Source organism: Crinia signifera, chromosome 1, assembly GCF_055691185.1.
Source record: "Crinia signifera chromosome 1, ASM5569118v1, whole genome shotgun sequence".
NCBI classification, from domain to species: Eukaryota; Metazoa; Chordata; class Amphibia; order Anura; family Myobatrachidae; genus Crinia; species Crinia signifera.
This window is the reverse complement of record NC_139217.1, coordinates 427,849,229-427,872,376: the sequence shown is the minus strand read 5'-3', so window position 1 is coordinate 427,872,376 and position 23,148 is coordinate 427,849,229. Positions and strand designations below refer to the sequence as shown.

At 43.9% G+C, this 23,148-nt stretch overlaps 1 protein-coding gene across 1 annotated transcript in view; it reads left to right on the top strand.

The window, feature by feature from the left end:
* The window catches only part of WDR41 (WD repeat domain 41), a 36,257-nt gene that overhangs the window by 5,818 nt on the left and 7,291 nt on the right, over positions 1–23,148 (top strand). Inside the window, exons 3-11 of the mRNA XM_083152152.1 lie at positions 6,936–6,984; positions 9,718–9,850; positions 11,146–11,207; positions 12,451–12,562; positions 14,070–14,132; positions 16,204–16,314; positions 19,176–19,360; positions 19,508–19,629; positions 22,140–22,228. Of these exons, the coding sequence (XP_083008278.1) occupies positions 6,936–6,984; positions 9,718–9,850; positions 11,146–11,207; positions 12,451–12,562; positions 14,070–14,132; positions 16,204–16,314; positions 19,176–19,360; positions 19,508–19,629; positions 22,140–22,228 (926 nt within the window). The remainder of the gene's footprint in view (positions 1–6,935; positions 6,985–9,717; positions 9,851–11,145; positions 11,208–12,450; positions 12,563–14,069; positions 14,133–16,203; positions 16,315–19,175; positions 19,361–19,507; positions 19,630–22,139; positions 22,229–23,148) is intronic.

Sequence of the window (23,148 nt, the reverse complement as noted above, 5' to 3'; positions counted from 1 at the left end):
ACGTTAACGATATTGATAGAAATGGTTCCAATGCTACTTCCTCTTTTCCTGATACTGTCCATGAGGATTTGTATTCTTGTATGTGGTTTTATGTGGGTTGGTTTTCCTTGTAGTAATATAATTATTGAGTTCATTTGTAAGCAGACTCTATTAATCAGAGAAAATTAAATTGAATTTAATTGGTTTGTCATTACCCAGCGCCATTACCTGCCATGGCATAAAGACCTAGTTCTGTTAAGAGAGGAGTGTGCCTGTGTGCAGTCTCCATCCTGGCCTCCTCCTCTAGCCGAGTTCTAGAAGGCAGTATAAAAGTCTGCAGGGTATACAAAGGTCTCCGGGAAAATGGCACTGCTGCCATTTTCTCAGTGCTTTTCCGAAAGCAGGGAGCTGGCAATCGCTTTTTGTGAGCGTGTAGTAAGCCACAAACTGTTTCTAAAGCACGCTGTTCAGTGCTTTTACAAAGAAATACACATTGGACGTTATTCCAATCTGATCGCAGTACAAATTTGTTCTCAAAATAAGCAAAACCATGTGCACTGCAGGTAGGGCAGATGTACTGCGATCAGATCTGAATAAGGGCCATTGTACATATTTTTTTTATCTCGGAGTGTGAAAGAAACTTTTTGGTTCCTACAAGCCGGCAGCTGTTTGAAGACGGTGTCCCACTCCTGGGCGCGTGGTGGTGGAGCTCACAGTGGGCCTTATTCTAGTTCACTGTTTCTGACAAAATCCATCTTAGATGGACGAAACCATGTGCACTGCAGGGGAGCAGATTTAAAATGTGCAGAGAGAATTAGATTTGGGTGCGTTATTTTGTTTCTGTGCAGGGTAAATACTGGCTGCTTTATTTTTACACTGCAATATAGAGCTCACTTGGAATAAAACCCCACCCAAATCTAATTCCCTCTGCACAAGTAACATCTGTCCCACCTGCAGTGCACATGGTTTTGTCCATCTAAGAAGGATTTTGTCAGAAAGAGTGAACTAGAATAAGGCCCAGTGTGAGGCGGTGAGAGGCTTCACAATTCCAGTGTAAAATTACAGCTGAAAAAATATATACTGTACTGTAGAACAGCACTTCGCTATACTGAGGTATACATGCACTATACACAGCTAGGTACTGTATAACAAGGAAAACGAAATGAAAATGGATGTGTCAATTGATCATTAAGAACTATAAAAAGGAGCCTTATATTTTCTAGTGGGTCTATTTGTTTGTATGTTTGTATACTGCACCTCCACATGGTCTATTGAAGATATAATCAAGATGTATGCCACATGGAAGTGCCGGTCTAATGTCCAGCTATTGCGATGGAATCCAGGCAGATTTTGTATCCGTAATAACAAGCTCTTTGGTAGTGTGCAAGGGTTCCACAAAGCAGATTGTAGTGCGGGCCACTCCCTCGCCGATAAGGTACCTGGAGAAGTTCCTTATGGTGAGCCCGTCCGGAAATACTGTAAGTAGAATAATTTGTATAAGTACCCCTGAGTTAATTGCAAAATAAATTGCAGGTGTACCTAGCCGTGTCCAGATTTCCCATGGGGAGCACATACACATGCAGAGATTTGTGCTAAGCGATTTTGCTAAGAAATTTTGCTTAAGCAAAAAAGGCCGGGTAGTGGTTTAGAATAAGAGATTGCGATTAGTATCTCTCATTCTGTACACACACAGAGATTTGCAGTCACTTGCTAAGCAATTTGACTAGATTTTGACTGCATGCGCTGAGTTAGCAGGAGTTAATGAATCTCTCGGGGCATACACACGGAGAGATCTCTGCTTACTTTCTAAGCAATCTAGTCAGATTGCTTAGAAAATAGCACAAAATCGCTCTGTGTGTATGCCCCAATAGACCAATATATTTTCAAAATAAATAAAAAGTAAACTTAAACATACAGATGGTGCGCCTCTCAGACAGCTCAGGGAATCGCTAGATGCTCCATCTGACAGTGACGCATGAAAGTCTCACACGCATGCGCGTCCCTGTCAGCACGGCGCAGTACAGATACAGGCAGGGAGTGGGGGAAGCCAGTGGGGGCTAGGGACCGGCAGAGGGCTCCGATGGAACAGGGCGTACAAGCGTCTCGTGTGCGCACCCCCTTCCGTCGGCTGGTTGTGGATGGCGGCTGCTGGCGGGTGGCGATTCATCATTGGTAAGTATCACAAAAGGGGGCAGGGGAACCAAAATGTTCTAAAAATAACACGGGTTTTGGAATATTTTGGAGAAGAGATCTCCGGATACAGGGGACTTGACGTGTGTGTGTGTACACATATATCTGTCAGAGGTGGCACTAGTCGTCTAGTCAATTTGTGGGGCTAAAGTCATGAATACAACTTTGGGTACTCTTTACCTAGCACGGCGCCCATGGCGGGCATTGCGGCCATCGCATGCACTACAGTAACGGGTGCGACGCGACCGACGCGATGCCCGCGATTTCCCATAGGGATCAATGTTACATTTTTCAATGGACGCGATTTTTCAGTTCAATGCCTCAATGCCCGTGATTTTGCCATAGGAAACAATGTTAAATGGGCCACAGAGCCCAAATAGGCACCCTTAGCAGTGAAATGGCCCCCACAATTGTTAACGACACCCCACGATCAACGTGAACCCGAAGCGTGGCGAGCGCAGCGAGCCCGCGAGGGGCGGCGGTACGCGTCCTCCGACCTTTTCATACCCCCACTATCCACGTCGGCTTGGAGTTGAGAATAGAATAGTGTGGCGAGCGCAGCGAGCCACCAAGCCCGAAGCATGGCGAGGGGACGCGGATACCTGTGAAGCCCGCGAAGGGACGCGTTTACCTGTGAAGGTATCCGCGTCCCCTCGCGGGGCTCTCCACGCTTCGGGCTCGGTGGCTCGCTGCGCTCGCCACACTTTTCTATTCTCAACTCCACGCCGACGTGGATAGTGGGGGTATGAAAAGGTCGGAGGACGCGTACCGCCACCCCTCGCGGGCTCGCTGCGCTCGCCACGCTTCGGGTTTGCGTTGATCGTGGGGTGTCGTTAACAATTGTGGGGGCCATTTCACTGCTCAGGGTGCCTATTTGGGCTCTGTGGCCCATTTAACATTGTTTCCTATGGCAAAATCGCCGGCATTGAACTGAAAAATCGCGTCCATTGAAAAATTTAACATTGATCCCTATGGGAAATTGCGTCGGTCGCGTCGCACCCGTTACTGTAGTGCATGCGATGGCCGCGATTTTTTACCCCCGATGACCGCGATGGATATCGCGGGCGCCGTGCTAGGTAAAGAGTACCCAACTTTGTTTTCCCAGTGTTCAAAAGTGTTATTTTCCATTAACCTGTCATTACACTAGTCAGGGGAGGATGCACAAGATTCTATGATTGTAACTTACTTTAAGGCCCTTATTCTGGTTCACTCCTTCTGGCAAATTCCTTCTTAGATGGACAAAACCATGTGCACTGCAGGTGGGGTAGATGTTACTTGTGCAGAGAGAGTTAGATTTGGGTGGGGTTTTACTTCAAAGTGAGATCTATATTGCAGTGTAAAAATAAAGCAGTCAGTATTTACCCTGCACAGAAACAAAATAACTCACCCAAATCTAATTCTCTCTGCACATGTTACATCTGCCCCCCTGCAGTGCACATGGTTTTGTCCATCTAAGAAGGAATTTGCCAGAAGGAGTGAACTAGAATATGGCCAACAGTATATACTTAGCAATGGAGTTTAGGAAACATATCCATCTTTCTTAGCAGAAAATCCAATAAGAGGGAATTCACTAACCCGGGTTACTGCTGTAACCTTTACAAATGTAGACTTGACAAACAAAAATGGGCTTTTCTTTTTGTTTTCGTTCTGTGTAAACTGCAGATTTAGTGCTGAGAATTGCTGATTTTCCACAGAAAAAGCAATTTCCAAGGTTTAAAAGATCAATAGAAATGATGCAATTGTCCAAAAGGGAGTGCAAAATATTGAGACTTGTGTTCTTTCGGCTCTCACCTGTCAGTCTAGGAGCAAATGAGGAAATCAATAGCCAAGAGAGAAGGCATTAGACACTGCAGTTACAGCAACCCAATGTATATCATCAGCACACTTTCTGCTTTTAATATGAGGGAGTATAATAAAAGCAATCCCATTCCCCGAGGGACTAAAAAGAAAAAGACAATTGAAATGCCATAGTTCTCCTTAACCAGCAAATCGGGGAACTAGACCTGAAATAGGAGCACAGATAATGGATTCATAGGAACTGTTTATGTGGTTAATAAACTCTGGAAACTACAGTATACACTGCACATAACTTTTATCTTACTCCTTTCCCATATCACCCTCGCCTTCCCAACCCGCAGTGCTTTACATTTTTTATTCCCAGAGCACTGTCCAGTCCTCTCACTCATTATGAAAGGAAATTAGTATGTCATTAATTCTCTATTTAAATTAACAACCCATTTTAGGCCAGATTCTCTAAGCTTCAAAAAGTGATGAAATGGAGTGTGATAAACAACCAGCCATTCAGCTCCTACCTGTCATTTTTCAAACCCAGTCTATGACATGGCAGATAGGCGCTGATTGGCTGGCTGTTTATCACTCTCCATTTTATCTCCATTGAAGCTTGATACATCTGGCCCTCTGTCTTAGATGTCATCCTCCTTTTCTGCACTTCTTGTTTTGGTGGAAGATTTTGGTTGGTTCTCTGGAAATTACATTACCTGGGACGTCAGTGGTTCCGTTGCTCTCATCTACCCTTCAACGCTCTACTTATAATTTCCCGGTGGTGCACACAGTTTAAATACCTGGTTATTCTAGCAGGCACTTCCTCTGTCAGTTACTGGTAGGATCAATCTTATTAAAATGATTAAATTCTTGTATGTTCTCCAGAATCCCCTACCTGCATCCCAGCTTCACAATTTCAATGACTAACATGCCATATTGCTTCATTTAGCTGGGATGCAAATGAGCGCATATTGCGATGAAGATGCTCTGTAGGTCAGAACTGAGGGTGGCATAGCATTACCTGATTTACCTCTATATTATTTTGCTGCACATTTGGCTCGGTTGCGAGATTGGGTCACGCCTGGGGATTACGGGAATCTTCCAGTAGCCCTTTTAGATGGGGTGGTCTTCCATTCTCACCGTTACAGTTTTTGTTGCCCCTTCCTGGTCTCTCATCCGCCTCTTTTACAGCGGGCTCATAGAATATGGGTGGCAGTTGGAAATCTTTTGGGAGGCTCAGTTACTGACCCCGGCTTTCCTTTTTGGAAAGACCTACATTTTAATGAACTGTAGAGGGTAGGTCCGGCTGGGTTTCCCTGGGAGTTTCAGCTGCAGGTCAGTTATTTCATTTGATTCTCTGGGTGCGGTACGCAATAAGTGGATGACTGAACTTGGGCGCTCTTGATGGTGAAGACTGCATTATCAGCTTGCCTAAATGTGCCGCTGTATATGCCAGGTTCCAACAAATTCAATTGTACGTTTTATATAGTTTACTGGACCCCAAGTAGATTACTTCAGATTGGAGGCTTATCTTCGGATGCCTGCCCCAAATGCTCAGCTACAAGTTGGTTTCTGGCACCTATTGTGGCAATGACCTTGGGTAGCCTCCTTCTGGGAGGAGGTGACTACTAGTATTGGTAGTACGTGTATATCTGTTCCTATCATGCCCCCCTTTAAATATTTGTGTTTGGTTTGGTATTGGTGGAATTCCTGTCTACCTAACTCTGATTGTATGTAAATAATCTGCTTACCTTGGCCGTGTATGTATTTCGTGTTCCTGGATGAGTCCAGAGCCACTCTCCCATGTATCATGGGTTGCGTTGGTTAATGTCACCCTTTCCCATCAACGTTGTTCAGTATGTACACCAAACGTAAGTGTGCAAATAAATATGATAAAGTATGGGGTCTATGGCAGAAGTTGCAGCTTCTTCTTGAACCAACTAATTGATCTGCCCCTGTCTGATAGTCTTGGACCTCTATTTCTTCTGTTCCCCTGATGCCTGTCCAGCTACTTAGGCCATAGTTGCCTATCCTCCTGCATTCTGCAGGAGACTCTCTGAAATAGTATCAATCTCCCTCATTAGTCTAGCAATTTCCCTCATATCACCTAGCCCACATTACACTGTTACATATTTAGGGACAAGAGGAATGAGAGAGAGAGAGAGATACATTTACATTGAATCATCAGCACCATTTCCCAGCACTTTAGCAAGTATAGTAGCTCTTACTAACTGCTTTGGGGCTCATCTACATTTGGCTGTAAGTAATTTTAAATTACACACCCACGCTTCTAGGTGCCACGTTCACAATCTCTTTTCACAGTCTCTCCATATATGGAACTAGACATGCCCTTTGGGTGGAGCATGACACGCCCCCTCAATGGAGCGCTTTGCGAAATTCTATTACCAAATATAATCTCCCTGAAACTAGTTTTCAAAAGTAGGCAAGTATGACTTAGGCTCTTCCTTACTTATGATTTGTCGTAATGTGTATGCATGGAGCTGCAGCAATGTACATTTCAACCGTTTGCACCCTATTGAATTCCCCTTCAGGCAGGTGAAATGTAATTATCCCTGGGGATCATTAGCTGCTATAATGTACCATGGCTAATTGAATTCCCCCCATAAGGGGTCGGTCACATTCCAGCATTCGTATCCGTAATCTGTTAATGCAACACACACACACACACACAAATTGTTCCTTGTTTCTTTTTCAGAAGACATTTCAGAAAATACTATCTGTTTGCTTATACCAACTCTCATAGCAAAGACAGTCTACCCAAAAGTTTTATGAAAATTGTGGTGAACTAAATGCAAAATGTGTGACCTTTTACAATATTTTTAGTACATGATATGAATGTAATGGGATAATAAGTATTTATTAATTGTCAGAAGACCTGCAGTTACAAGTTCATTCATACTCGGTCATTGTAACTTCATTCTGCCACTCCTCATTGACTTTTATTCTCTGTTTATTTGCACTAGGTTTGCATCAGCTTGTGACGATGGCTCAGTCATCGTTTGGGATGTTCAGGTATGCTGTCTATTAATGCATTATTCATTTACCATTTTAAAGGCAGTTATAGATGTGATATATATATATATATATATATATATATATATATATATATATATATATATATATATATATATATATATATATATATAGAAATTTGAAAGGAGGGCACTCACCAATTCGCAGATAAAATTTTCTATTTAATCAATTCATTAAAATATTGAACCTCAAACAGTCGTCAACGTTTCGGTCCGCATTTCAGACCTTCTTCAAGACTGACAGCAAAGCAGCAAGAGATCATACTCCAACAGAGACCTGTTGGAGTATGATCTCTTGCTGCTTTGCTGTCAGTCTTGAAGAAGGTCTGAAATGCGGACCGAAACGTTGACGACTGTTTGAGGTTCAATATTTTAATGAATTGATTAAATAGAAAATTTTATCTGCGAATTGGTGAGTGTCCTCCTTTCAAATTTCTGTATTGTGGACTAGTGCCTTGGAGTGAGCACTACCGGGATGAACTTTTGAATTGTGTGCGGATTCCTATGTATATATATATATATATATATATATATATATATATATATATATATATATATATATATATATATATATATATATATGTCTTCTCTTAACCAATTATCATTACCTTGCCATATTCGATACACCAGTGCTGCCCGCTGTGTCCCCTGTGAAATCTGTTGTGCATGAGTGGCCCCCGACTCCTGGTCCCGGGGGAGTGATGTTGCGAGATGTCAGGAGTGAAAGGAGGGGAACATTATTTCCTCCCCAGCACAACGACATGGGGCCGTTCCTCAGAGATCTATTACAATTTGGGATGATAATGCAGGGGATTATTTTGCCACTGGAGGGGCTATTTCTACTTGAGTGTGAAAAGTAATTTTACAATGGGGCTTGTGGACATTTGGGGTTGGTGCAAAATTGCCCCTAAGCAGTGGCTGACTACATAGTGCAGGAAAGAATTGCTTATCACATATGGGACGTTCCCGCTTCCCATCCGGGGCCAGCAGTAGGGGGGGGGGGGGTTTGGGGATGCAGTTGGGAGTCTCGCTATGTCCCCATCCCCTCAGACTGCAGAATAGACGCTGTGCGCACAGCGTCTATTCTGCAGTCTGAGGGGATGGGGACATAGCCGCTATCCATGCCCCCACAGCGGTGAAAATAGACCACGCCCCTTATCGATAGGCCACACCGCCAAAAATGTGGGTCTCTCTTCCAGGCTGGACAATGTTGGGAGGTATGCATATGAATATACATGTTATGATGTATGTAAGATAAGTTAATGATGTTTCCCCCTGGGTTCGGCAGTGATGTGTGTATCAGGACTCGGCATACTACTCCTAAGCCCACCCACAGGAGGCCCACAGCTAGTTTGAATGGTACTTGTGTAGTTTCACGGCGCCAGCATGGGGCCGTGCGTCTTACGGGGCTCACTACGCTCACCACGCTATCTAAAATCAACTCCATGCCAACATGGATAGTGGGGGTATGAACTATCCATGTTGGCATGGAGTTAAGTTAGTTGATTTTAGATAGTTTGCCGAGCGTAAAAACGGTAGTAGTACGGCGCCATGCTGGCGCCGTGAAACTACACAAGTACCGTTTGAATCTCTCTGATTTCCTGTTTGCTTGTAAACTAACATGGATTCATAAACTGCATTGCCTCATTATATAGGGCCTGATTCAGCTAATCAAAACAGCACTCAGCTTAGTAAAACCATGTTGCCCTGCTGGCAGTGTGCAGAAATGTACATCTGGCTGAGGTGTGTTCCAACTGAAATCTATATTGCAATGTAAAAATAAAGCAGCCAGTATTTACCCTGCGCAGAAACAAAATAACTCCCCCAAATCTAACTCTCTGCACATGTTACATCCGCACCACCGACATGGTTTTGCCCAATGGTGTGCGTTCTTGCTTTGTTAACAAAGCTGAATCAGACTGAAAGTGGAGTCTGTGCAATGCATCAGCCATAAAGTGACAGGAGCTTGATGGGTTCCATAGGAAAGAAGCACCTTCATGTGCCACTAGTCTAATTCAGTGAATCCTTCATCATCCTCCCATGTAATACCAAAATATGTATTTTTAAAAGGTGAAATTTTGGGTATAATTAGTAAGCCTGCTCAAAGCAAAAGCTTCAAACACTAGTCTGCTACCTTCTGTGTTTGTGCATGATTGAGAATGAGATGTAGTTTCCCTCTCTGCCAGCAGATGGCAGTGTTTCCGAGACTCACGGACACTAGACATATATATCGATGATAAGTCAAAATGTTCCTCTTAAGGAACGAGGAGACTGGGGACCTGTAATATAACGACATGCAAGAGGCTAAAGATAGATAAACATTAAATCCTTAGGTCCCAAAATATACCTCCTTTTTTGGGGGGAAAATTACCAGGCGCTACTTACATTTCTCAGAAATGTTTTGTATTCTCTTTGAAGTGAGTTACATTTAAGACGCTGTTTATGTTTTCTTTACACTTGGCTCTTTTCTATTGAAGCCACCGCTATAGATTTGATAATAAAATTAATTCTGCTGCCGGGTTCTCTTAGTTCCTCAGAGTAAAGTAAAGCAACAACCTTTCTGTGATGAATTCTACAATAAATATTGTTTTTATTATGTTTTGTATTGTTTTTATTAGTACAGTTATCTATTTCTGTTTTTTGTCAATTTATGATTGTATTTCAAAAGTCTGGCTTTGCTGTAGCACCAACTTATTTCCTGTATCCCTTGCAGACAGGCGAAGTGCTTTCTGAGCTCCTCGGGCACACTCAGAAGATCACCGCTATGGTTGTATTCCCAGGAAATGAACCGAATGGCGAAAGGACTGACCTTATCCTGACCGCGTCTTCTGATAAGACAGTCATTGTATCCTTATGTTGTATACAGATAGAGGACTGAGATAATATATGTGCGGATGCATACAGTACACATCAATTCACACACGAAAGTTCCCTGGGGTTAAACTCATTTTTTTTATTGTCTCAATCTTCCTAGTATCTAAGGGCGTAACTACCCCTGTATGTACAGGGAGTGCATTTGCTATGGGCTCAGAGATGACATGGGCCACCTTCCCTTTCAAAACTACATGTGTGATATATAATATAATGTAATAGAGAGAGAGAGAGCGTTTATTCTAGCACCCTGCACCTATCAAAACTTGTGCAGTCCCTCTTTCCTGCCTGGGATGTAGCTGTCTTCTGTGGTGCTTCTAGCAGGGCCTGGTTTGTATCTCCATACAGACTAGACTGTGCTAGAAGCACCAAAGCAGATTTTAAAAGGTGCAGGGTGCTAGAATGAACACTAATATAAATGTGAAACCATAGGGTATTACGTGTAATGTGCTATAAACTAAACTTGAGGGCATTATAATGTGTTCATATATACATAATATGAACTAGGGCACTGTAATGCGGCATACTATGTAGTGGAGACACTATGGTGCGGCATAAAGTTATCATTAATGAAGACACTGCTATGGTTCAGTAAATGAAGTAGGTCACTATTCTATTAGATGGGCATAAAATCAAGGGGCCCCCTGGAAAATGCAATGGGGCTCACAAAGTTCTGGCAATGCCCCTGCTAGTATCTAGTATCGCCTGACTTGATTCCCTTGTTTATTTGTTTATCATCCTCTCTCTCTCTCTCTCTCTCTCTCTCTCTCCCTCTCCCTCTCTCTCTCTCTCTCTCTCTCCCTCTCCCTCTCCCTCTCCCTCTCCCTCTCCCTCTCCCTCTCCCTCTCCCTCTCCCTCTCCCTCTCCCTCTCCCTCTCCCTCTCCCTCTCCCTCTCCCTCTCCCTCTCCCTCTCCCTCTCCCTCTCCCTCTCCCTCTCCCTCTCCCTCTCCCTCTCCCTCTCCCTCTCCCTCTCCCTCTCCCTCTCCCTCTCTCTCTCTCTCTCTCTCTCTCCCTCTCTCTCCTCTCTCTTTCTTCCTCTCTCTCTCTCTTTCTTTCTCTCTCTCTCTCTTTCTTTCTCTCTCTCTCTCTCTCTCTCTCTCTCTCTCTCTCTCTCTCTCCCATTTGCCTACAATATGACTTTAAAAGCATTCCAATATTGCTGAACACATTTAGAAGTAGTTTTCTCTTCTTAATTTTGTAAAAAAAATTCTGAATCATTCTACGAGAGCTAAATTTCAACGTTAAGATTTCTTAATGTGTTAATTCGGGGCTGGGACTGTGAAAGCGGGCAGCAGTTGCAGAAGGCCTCAGATTTCCATTCTACAGTTAAGGTGATTACAGAATGGTGTGATGGTATGGAGATACACATATAATGAATGACAATATAGTGCCACCAACTATAGAGGAAAACGCTGACAGGCTCCCAGGGAAGGGGGGGCACAGGGTGCTGATGGGCTCTGGGGGGGCCTTTTGAGTGGCGCTGACGGGTTGCCGGGGGGGGGTTATTGGTGTCGGTGGGTTGATGGGGGGGGGGGGGGGTGCTGACGGGATGGGATGCCTTACTTACAGGCTGGTTTTCTTCAGTGCCAGGGGTCCAGGGAGGACAGCCTGGCTCTGATAGCAGGTGCCTGGAGGTGACCGTGCCGGTCACCGCCACTCTGGCCGAACACGTGTGGAGCACCGCAAAGGACATCGGGAGGAATAGGAGCTACTGCATTAAGCATGGGCAGTAGATTATTATTATTATTATTTACAGTTTCTTATATAGCGCAGCAGATTCCGTTGCAGTTTACAATAGTAGATCTCCTCTAGGTCCACCGGCCGCCGCCATCTTTATCACTGGTAGCCTTCCCAGTAATCCCACTGGCAGGTAGCAGCCTGGCCAGGGGAGACAGCGGCGGCCCGGTCAGGGGGGAAATCGGCCAAATCCGGACGGGCCCACCGGGAAATGGCCCGGTCTCCCGGTGGCCCAATCCGCCACTGTAAACAAGGACCGTTCTTTACTGCTGCCGAGAATAGGAAAATGGGAGGGAGGGGAAAACTTCCAAAGAGGCAGATCACCTGAATCCCTGTGCACTCATAGCCTACCAACTCCTCCTCCGTTTACCCATTGGCTATTCCCTATCTCACCAGATCTCCTAGCAACTACAAAACCTGCTACTTAAAGTGACAGCATCTCAGAACCCTTCAGTGGTTTATGTCACCTCTGTGCTTAGTCAGCCATTGGTTTTCTGAATAACATGTATATTTCCTGTATGGAGAAAATCTGGAAACATGTCAGAGAATTACAAATACATTTCTAATAACTGGTACCAAGTTATAAATGTTTACACCAATCAAATGAGGGACATTTGTCCTCATGTGAAAATAGCAGGTACAAATACAATACATCTGGAGATTAGAACAGTATAAATGCAGATTATTGCTTTTATGTAAACTCCCACCAAGACTTGTAGGTGAAGCGGGTTCCTGTCCCATTCTCATGGTAGTTATATTTAACAATAAGCTTCTAAGATATTTTATGTATCCCTTTTTTATTTATTTTATTTGTACAATAATTATATTTAAAAACAGACTCTAATGGGGCTTCAGAGCCTGGATGTGTGGCTGTCTGGTGGGAGCGAGCTCCGTGTGTGGAATCGGGATTTCCAGCTCCTGGCTGAGTCTGACTTCTATGCTGATGGAGGTCAGTCAAACACGGTCACTGCTGTTTTTGGCTGCACTGTAACATACTGTGTATAGAGGTGTCCTCATACATCTAGGCCCTTATTCAGATCTGATTGCAGTACAAATTTGTTCTCAAAATGGGCAAAACCATGTGCACTGCAGGTGGGGCAGATTTAACATGTGCAGAGAGAGTTACGTTTGGGTGGTGTGTGTTGAAACTGAAATCTAAATTGCAGTGTAAGAATAATGCAGCCAGTATTTACCCTGCACAGAAACAAAATAACTCACACAAATCTAACTCTCTCTGCACATGTTACATCTGCCCCACCTGCAGTGCACATGGTTTTGCCCATTTTGAGAACAAATTTGTACTGTGATCAGATCTGAATAAGGGCCCTAGCCTCAATATGCCATGCTGTGAGATGCCTGCCTGGTCCTGTGCATGTCTTCTAGTGCCAGATGTCTTTTTATTGCCGAAAATGTGTCTTAACCCTTTGTGCCAACATTGCTGTGAGTGGTCCTCAAAATATCCACTAAAAATGCCAGCATCACTCTAGTATGAATAAATACAAATACAGTCAAGTCAATTACTTGAAGTTTCATTAAATATTGCACCCAAAAAATAGCCGCTGTGAGCGACGCTGGCATTTTTAACGGATATTTCACAGCAACGTTGGCACTCAAAGGGTTAAGAAAAAGATTTGCTTGCCAATTTTTACACCCATTTTGACAGATTCCTTTGACACTCAAAGGGTTAATTGCAAAAGCTGAACGACTAGCACCAAGAGGCTGCTGATTTTTTATTTTTTATATATATTAAACGCTCAAGCTGTGAGCGACGCATGTGTGTGTAAAAAGACGCCCAGTGCTAGCAAAGTCTCACAGGACCTGGCTGTTAGGTGCGGGTACAAGAGCAATGTAAAAGGACCATGGAGGTTATTCTGGTTGATTCGCTCTGATGCGAATTCGCATCCTTGCGAATCAACCAGATCCCGTCTGTGAATGTTGGCACGCCGGCCCACCAATAGAACGGTGTGTATGTTCACACGGCATGCGAATGGATGTTTTACATAAACATCCATTCGCAGCCTGCGGGGGAACACCCACGTCATTCGATGGTTGCTGACCATCGAATGATGCGGAACGTGCAACCTTAGATCTGCGTGCACATTCTGAGGGAATAGGACGGGCAGCTGACATCCGGTGATGTCAGCTGCCCTCCCCCCCGCGTCATCTCTCATTAGCATGAGAATGCCCAAGAAACGATGGGCATTCCCATATGCTAATGGACCTCCCCCGTCCACCAGCCACAAGGTTGGATGCGTGCACCCAGCGAACATTTTGTGGCCTCACATACCAAGCACATGCGCAAAGAGAAAACATCAACCCCGTGCGAACAGACCTGTATACAGTCCCATATCTGCAAGGTTGTATTTAGTTATAAAAGCACTCCTGACATCTCTGGAATCAAGGTATGACTTATTGCTGTGTATGTGTTATAAGGAAAAGTTTTCTATTTTCATTAGGTATCGTCACAATGATTGAACTTGCCAAAAACTGTATAGCTGCAGCTATTGGAAAAGATTTGAGTAAGTTTTTAATATTTTTACACCTGTCTTGTGTTGAGGCAAAACACCTACAGTATGTGACTCAATTCGCCATTTTTGAGCCGACATGTGCCGACAGGCGGTATTTCATGCCCTACCATCCACTAGGGTGTGGTGGGAAAATAAAATAGTGCAGCGAGGAACCGTGCTTGAAGCATGGAGAGAGCAGTGAGGAGGCGTGGTGGTACGTTTCGGTGTCCATGTCGACTGTTTCGAAACTCGGGACAAAAAAGTGAAAAACACATCGACCTTTTGACTGTCGACCTTCCCAGGTCAACCTAAGGCTTCTGTCGACCTTCCCAGGTCAACCTAAGGCTTCTGTCGACCTTAATGCATGTCGACCTAGTGGTGTTGACCTAATGCTTGTCGACCTAGTTGCTGTCGATCCAATGATCCATACCCATGTCCCCAGTACTGCCTGTTAAGGCTCCCCATACACTATGTGATTACAGTGGATCGGGCCTGGAAATTGCGTAAAATCGGCCTAAATTGCATGTGCGTGATATCCGATGCGTCGTCGCGTGGTTTTCAGAATAATTTGGATAAGAGATATCTGGATAAGGGATACTCAACCTGTATACTACATTATAGTATACAAAATGTATTTTATTAATATTTAACCTATTTCCAGTTTTCAGAACTGCCAGCGGTTTGTCTGGACTCAACTAACCTTTTTCTAAAACTGCATTACCTAATATAGAAGGCCCTCGGTCTGCCTCTCCCTATAGCCCATGGCATCTTAGTAATACCCCTTTTACACTGCCTCAAAACCCCGGGTCTTCGGCGGGTCACCCGGGTCAGAGGCAGTGTAAATGGGAGATGCAGTGTCCCTTTACACGGGACTTCTACCCAGGTCCTGACCTGGGTAGAACACGGCTAGGACCTGGGTAGAGGGTGGTGCAAATTGGTACGGTGTCAATGGGGACGTACAACCTGCGGACTGCAGCGTCCGCAGGTTGGAGGGAGGGGGGGGGGACAGGGACAGACAGCCTGCGCTGCTGTCTGCTATACTCTGCAGACAGCAGCGGCGGCAGGGGAGGAGGTGAATGGATGCCTGTGTGCGGCATCCATTCACCTCCCAGATGACAGCAGGGGGGTGCACGGGGGCTGCGGGTAGCCCAGCAGCTTACCTTGGTCCTGGGCTGCCCCCAGCACGGCGATCGGTGTATCCGGCGGATCACCGCGGTCCCGGCACTTCGAGATTATGTCATCTCCAAGCGCCGCCTCATTGTGAATGGAGTTAATCCCGGATCCGACCCGGCTTGGATCCTTCTTCCAAATGCCAGGTCAGATCCGGGATTTTTTTTTTAAAACTCTTTATTTTCTTTGAAGAGCTAGACGAACAATTTGCATAGTAGAACATTAATAGCTATACGCAGATAGCTCAAACATTTTGATACAACAAATATACGTACATAGAAGACAAAGGGGGGGGAAGGGGGAAGGCGGGGAGGGTCAGGTCGTGAGTACTAACAATAAGTAGAAGATGATGAATTCGTGGGTGTCAGAAAGCACGGGAGCAGAGATGAGTAGTAGAATACAAATAGGTCTGAGGGTTACACCTGAGCAGACGTACATACTTTATATTAACCATAACTCAGAAGCTTAGTGGTAGAAGGAGGATCCGAGGGTAGGACAACAGGAGGGCAGCAACAACTCTTATGTGGGCTGATATACACAGTTAGGGGTAGGATCGTTTGCTAGTAGCCAGGAGTTCCAGACTAGATCCGGGATTTTTGGTGTAAAAGGGGTATAAATTTCCTCCCAAGTGTTACTTGTTCAACCCCCATTTGAGACTTCTATAGAATGTAAGTCACCTGTAATAGCAAATCAATGACATATTGCTTAAAGGTCTAACATGATGTTTCCTAACTAAAGAGTATAAGCGTAACAAATATACATTATTAGACTGATCTGTAAACCATGTGTATTTATTCACTTGTGGTGCATTAGTTTAAGGTTTTACAGCCACTTTAAGCTATATATTTTCCCTTTAGTTTACGTAAACGCCATTATGCTATGGAAATAATCCTTGTCTGTATTGTTCTTTCAGTAATCTTTAAACTAGGTGCCTCAGCCGCAGGATCTGACAAATGGGATATTTCTCAAGTAAAATCCCTTTCTGGTCACCAAGATATTATTCGGACATTGATAAATGTTAATGGTAAGGATGCTTCCTTTTAGACCTCTGAATATTTCGTTTGTTTAGTGTAAAGGCAATGGCAAACGCAGGATTTTTAGAGGGGGTTTTCCACATGTAATCCAAAATCTTCCACTCTGCAGCGCATTGGAGTAAGTATGGGAGTCTGGGGGGAGCGGTAACAGCCCTGAAAATTGGTATTTTTATACACTGGATACAGTATAGAATGCAGTATTAATATTTAACAGTACAGATGGTCTATATAGCATAGGCTGTTTCAAACATTTAAATAAGATAAGTTGTCAGGAAAAGGTTAAAAATATAATACATAAATACACAGACATAATAGAACCAGTACTGCACTTTCTAAGCTCACAATCTCCCACTTCACGGTAAGGCTCCTGTCTCTTCCTCCTGGCACTGCTCTCTGGTCCATTGCGATGTTTGAGGGCTCAGATCCACACATCCAGTAAATGTGGTAGAAGAAGCTGGTACACTGGGCATCTGCCGCAGCTCTGCTCTGTCCCTTACACTGCATGATGTGGTGGCAGCTCTATTGCCATATTATATACGAGTGCTATTGTTGTCATAATTTCAAGGCACTTACCAAGAGGAGGGATGTCTCCGGGCAACCAGAAACCCTCCCTGCGTTTGCCTATGAAAGGGGTGTACACATGGGTAAAAGTATAGTAATACCATGTTGGCTATGGCCCATGCTGACAAAAGTCTTGCAGTTTGTTTCAGTAGAATTCACGCACAGTAAAACCACCATCCTCTGACAATCCTAGTGTATAAATCTGTCTTTCTTACTCACTACATGTTTGTAACCTAGGTCCCTCCTGTTTTTTCTTTGGATCCTTTTCTATCCATATTCCCACCTAACAAACAAATGTGTGGCGTTTGTGTGTTCTCCCACATTGCTCGTGTTACCTTTGGGTCCTCCCACAACACTGGTTGCTTTACTGGCCTCTGACAGAAAATGAACCCTATTATATTTCTGTGTGTTCTTCCACATGGCAGGGAACATCCAGTATATTATAGAGTGACTGGGGCCGGGACTGATGTGAATGACTGATATTCTCTATGAGCCTCTGTTTAATGTGTACTATATGAAGAATAATTTTGCAGCACTTTTCAGAGATTATGGAATTCACATCAGTCCCTGCCCTGTTCACCTCTGAATGTCCGACCATATACAAGAGGGTCTATTTAATTTTAATAAAAGCCATTTAATCTTGTCAATCCGATAAGTCATCCTTATTAAAGTTGACATGCTTTGAGTCGACCACTGAAGGTTGACAGGCCTTAGATTGACACCTGGAATAGGTCGACATGGGTAAGGTCGACAGGGTCACAAGGTAGACATTGGGAAGGTCGACAGTCAAAAAGCCAGAATGAGTTTTTCAAGTTTTTCTTTTCTAGCCGACATGTGCCGACAGGCGTTATTTCATGCCTTACCATCCACTACAGCGTGATGGGAGAATAAAATAGTGCCCAAAGCATGGTGAGCGCAGCAGTATACTTAGACTGTGTCAACATTTGGGACAAAAAAACATGAAAAACTCATATCGACCTTTTGACTGTTGACCTTCCCTACAGTGGTCGACCCAATGCGTGTCCACCTAAATTGGGTTGACCCAATGCCCCATAGCCATTAATCTGACCTTCACATCCAATCCCTGTGAGCCAGTGATGGGTTACAGGCCTTCTGCTGACAATGGGTTTATGTGCCTTATTTGGACCCGCGGGTTTCCCAACAATAATAATAATTTTTGGGTTTAGCCGGCTCCCAACCCTCAGACACCAGGGGTGGGAAATCTAATAGGATGAGAGATTCAGAAAGTGAGAGATTTGGAAGAAATCTCCAGTTTCTTTAAAGCGGCAATCATTTACACTGCAAAACCAGTTTGATTTTGAAGTGTAAATGATTTACGCCTTAAAAAAATTGAGATTTCTTCCCAAATCTCTCATCCTGTTGAATCTCACCCCATAAACCTGTGTTCTGTGCGCTACTACTGCAGTATTGTGTTAGTTTGGCCAAATGTTAAGAGTTTACTTAGATTTATTACAGGTTTGGTCTCCCCCATGCAAAATGCTTGGGACAGAAGTATTTTAGGGTATTGGAGTTTTCCATATATTGGAATATTTGCATACCATAATGAGATATCTTGGGGATGGTGACCCAAGTCTAAATACAGAATGCATTTGCTTTATGTACATATGATAGGAAGGTACTTTTGTATAATCTTCTTTCATAATTGTATACATTAATTAACGTATGTGTACATGACAATATCACAAAGCAGTTGCGCTCCAAAAAATTGTATGTGACCATTTTGGATATGGGAGAGTCAACCTGCATCTACTGATAAGCCAGGAAGTCCAGTTATTACTGATTGTTCCCCACTAGTGCTCATTCCAGCACCCTGCACCTTTCAGAACCCATGCAGTTCCTCTTTTCTGCTGGGTTGTCACTGCCTGCTGTGGTGTTATAAGCACAGTCCGGTGTGTATCTTAATACAGACCAGGCTGTACTAGAAGCATCAAAGCATACAGTGACACCTTAAACAGGAAAGAGGAACGGTACAGATTTTGAAAGGTGCAGGGTGCTGAAATGAACACCATTTTATTTACTTACCTTGTATGAAGCAGTGTTAATTGAGAAGTGAGCCAGAGGAGGAGTGGCCCATGGCAACCAATCAACACTGAAGTAACATCTATAATTTGCATAATCTAACATTATACAGAGCAGCTGGTTTCCATGGGCCACTTCGCCTCTGGTTCATTATCTTCCCTTATCACTGCTTCATACATCTGCCCCCTCAGTTTCTTAAGTAAGTGGTAAAATGCTGCTGTAACCAATATTTGTGTTTCCCACTGTACAGAGCTATCCTTTGTGAGTGGATCCCATGCTGGGGAACTAATCGTGTGGGACGCATTAGACTGGTCAGTCCAAGCTTTTGAAAAAAACCTCTCTCGCACACTTTCACCCCAAGATGTACCTCAAGAGAACAGACTGCTACCAATGCAAGAGGAGATATCCATCCAACACATTGCATCTGATGGAGAGGTTGGTCAACAAAACCACTGCAAATACATTGTGATTCCTATTGGACCTCATACACTTCGACATATGTCTGTCTAGATTTGCGCTATCCCCAATACAAATTCCCGTACTGTTTGCTTCATCCTGGATCTGTGTCTTTCTTTGTTCCAGTGCATCTATGTGGCAGTGGGAAGAAGTATCTACGTGTACAACAGTCACACAAAACGAGTGATTGCTTTCCAAAAGAATGCTCACGACTCGGATATACAGCACATGGCAAATATTCCTAACAGGTGACAATGTGTTGGAGCATATACCATGAGAGATTGCATTGTATGTACACAAGAAGAGGCCTCTCCATCCCATGGAGTTAGATATTAAGTGGTATAATGTACTGTAATAACTTGGGTATCCTTTGGTGTTCTAGCTGCATAATTAAATATATAAGGGAAATAATAACAAAACAGCAAAGGGGGGAATTATATTAATAGAAGTAAAAGTTAGTGTGCTAGAACAGTCCACTTTAAAAAGTTCCTGTGTGGAAAAATATCACTCGGCATGTATGCTTAGTCAAGTCAGGGACTGGTTTACCCAGGATACTCCCAAACCCTGGGTATCCATAGAGCAGAATGCTGTACTCCCTTTCTCCCTATCAGAGCTACCCTGGTTGCCTAATATCCTGGCTATCAGGGAAGTAAAGAAGTGTAGGGCGATCCAAACGACCTTGGCTGCTTGGCATAGCCTAATTTCCTATACACAGGACACGGTATTACCTGCCCCGCAGCTGTCCCTCCACACAATAGCCCTCACAATCCAGGACTTGCAGCTAAATACATGGCAGGAATTGGGCCTTCAGTCCATACAGGATGTTCTCTGGAATGGGAATGTGGCCCCCTTCTCCTACCTCCAATCGAAACACCAAGTCCCGAGGCATGACTTTTCTAAGTACCTTCAGCTACGGCATTGGTTACAGAAGTATTTGCCAAAAACTCCAGCACAGATTGGTCTCCCTAAAATACTAACCTTTCTCCTCACGCCTCTCTAGGTGGTACCAGCACCTACTTAGCGTAGGGCAGAAAGTGAAGTTCACCGCACAGGTTAAATGGGAGAAGGACCTCCCCAACACTTTCAACGAAGGTGTCTGGGAAGCTATTTTCCAGACATGCTTTAAGCTCTCCAGATGTATAAATCATTCAGAAATGTATTATAAATTAATTCATAGATTATATTATACCCCGGAGCATTTGCACAAAATATGGCCTGATGTTTCACCAGGCTGCTGGAGGAACTGCGGAATGGTAGGAGATATCCTACATGGTATCCTACATGTCTTTTGGCTCTGCCCAGCGATTCAACCCCTATGGAGCGAGGTATTCTCACTCATTTCAAAGGTATTGGGAGTAGATATTCCAAGGAACCCCCTCCTGGCTCTGTTTCACTACCTCCCCATCGAAATGGCGGGGGAAGACAAATACCTCCTGGGCCACATCCTGATAGCCACAAAAGCTACTATAGCCCAGTTGTGGAAATCCACAGAAATCCCCAATATATTAGCAATTGAAAACAAGGTACATAAACACTTTGTCTTTGTAACAACTGATTACAATGGTTCCACAATGGCCTCCTCTATGCATATGAGGTGGTTTAAATGGTCCATATATAGGGAGAACTCTGGCCGCCCCAGCACGAGACATAGTCCTGTCAATCTATCTTCCCTCAGATCTCCTAGCTCGAGCTCATGTACCTCTTCCATGTAATTGACCTCCTAACTGCTATGAAGTGCATTACTAAACGGATGTTGTTGCATTGTACACCTGATGTATCCCCACCCTCCACCCCCATACCATCCCCGTCCAGTCTTTCTTCTTTTTGTACCCTTCCTCCCCACCACCCCCCTATTACAGATTCCATACGTGTTTAAATTTACCATATGCTGTTACCTTTATAAAGAAAAAAAATAATTCAATAAAAATTTAATGTGAAAAAAATAAAAAGTTCCTGTGGAACTGCAAGTCCCAGAATAACTTGCTGGCAACAAATAAGCCAGTCTTAAGCCAAGTGATCTAGAACCAACCAGTGTATCTTAACCCCTTTGAGTGCCAACGTTGCTGAGAGATCCTCAAAATACCCACAAAAAAATTCCATAGTCGCTCACAGCGACTGCTCTTTTAGTATAAATAAATACAAATACAGCCAAACCAATTCATTTGAAGATTAGTTGAATATTGCACCCAAAAAAAGAACAGGTGTTGTAAGCAACGTTAGCATTTTAGCGGATATTTTGAGGATCTCTCAAAGGGATAATCAGGTGATACACAGGGCTGCCTGTCCACAGCAAATGTATATGGAGTTAGTTGGGCCAAAATAAAAATGGGTGTGGTACAGGGGTCCGACAGTCATTAGCCCGACGTCCGAACTTAGACAGCATGGTGAGCGCAACTAAGCCCCTTGCGGGAAAATAGGGAAAATACGAGGGAAAATAGCAGGTGGCTGTCGGGAACCCAGCTGTCTGTTTTGACAGTCGGGATCCCGACGTCGGGTAAATGCGCCCAGCATTTTGGGACTGGACACTTTTAATGAGTGCTTATTCCAAGATAAGAGGAGAGTGGTTTATTTTGCTAATCTACTGCATTGTTTGTTTATTTGTTTACTGCATATTCTTCTGTAATTTATTCTGCCGCTGAAGTATTCTGTGTGTCTGTGTTACTTTACTCACAGCCTAAATAAAGCTTTTTCAATTTTGTTATGTAAAAAAAAAAAAAAAGAATAGGATGGAATTGTAATGTTTCCATTCTTCTTTCAGGCAGTTTGTTTCTTGCTCAGAAGATGGCAGTGTTCGCATCTGGGAGCTTAAATCAAAGCAGCAGCTTCAGGCTGAGTCTGTCCCAGCAGGTACAGTATGCACAACGTACAGATGCTGTACTCTGCTCACTGTGGCTGATTGTTTGTTACAGGGTATATAACAAATAACTAGTATATTTATATCCCACGTAAAAATATTTAGCCATGTTATCTGGGAAGTAGTGTCTGTGGTCCTTATACATCAATAAAATCTTGTTCATGTGAGGTTGGAAGAAACGGTGGTCTCTCACTAAGGGCCGTATTCAATGCGACTTACGAGGGGGTTAAATGGCGAGGATCGCCAAAAACAAGCGATCCTCTCCGTTTAACCACTGCGGTGGCCACTCAGCCTATTCTACGTTCCGGTGGAATCCTCGCTGTCGCAGGACACCAAGGATTCCCCCAAACATGGAGGCTAGCGGCTAATGCAGGGAGCACGCTGCATTTAGCCGCAAGCCTCGCTGTTTTAGCGGCCGCACACACCGTTTTCCCCTCGCTCCAAAAACCGAGCAAGAGGGAAACGGCGTGTGCAGGAGGTCAGTTGAATACTGACCACGAGCAGGCAGCACTGCTTGCTACCACAGCTTGCAAAAACCATTGAATACACCCCAGTATATGGATCAGGTTAGCTGTGTAAAGGGTAGTTGATTGAACATCAATAGTGAAGAACGTGGTTTTATTACAAGAGATCGGTCCCTGTTTTTTTAGAGGTATACTTCAATATAATAGCTAATTGGTTGTTCTTTCCTGAAACATCTATTCCCCTGAATCAATGATTCTAAAGTTGGTGTGTTACACAGCTCATTTTTCTTGTGCAGTACATTTTCTGTGGCGAGTTAACTCATAGGTTCTACAATAAGCACCCAGAGCTGTGGATTTGCAGCACCCACAATAATGGCACTTACTACGGATTCGGTTCAAAGGTCTCAGGCTCGAAGAGAAATCTGTATAAAGTGCAGCCTGCAAGCATA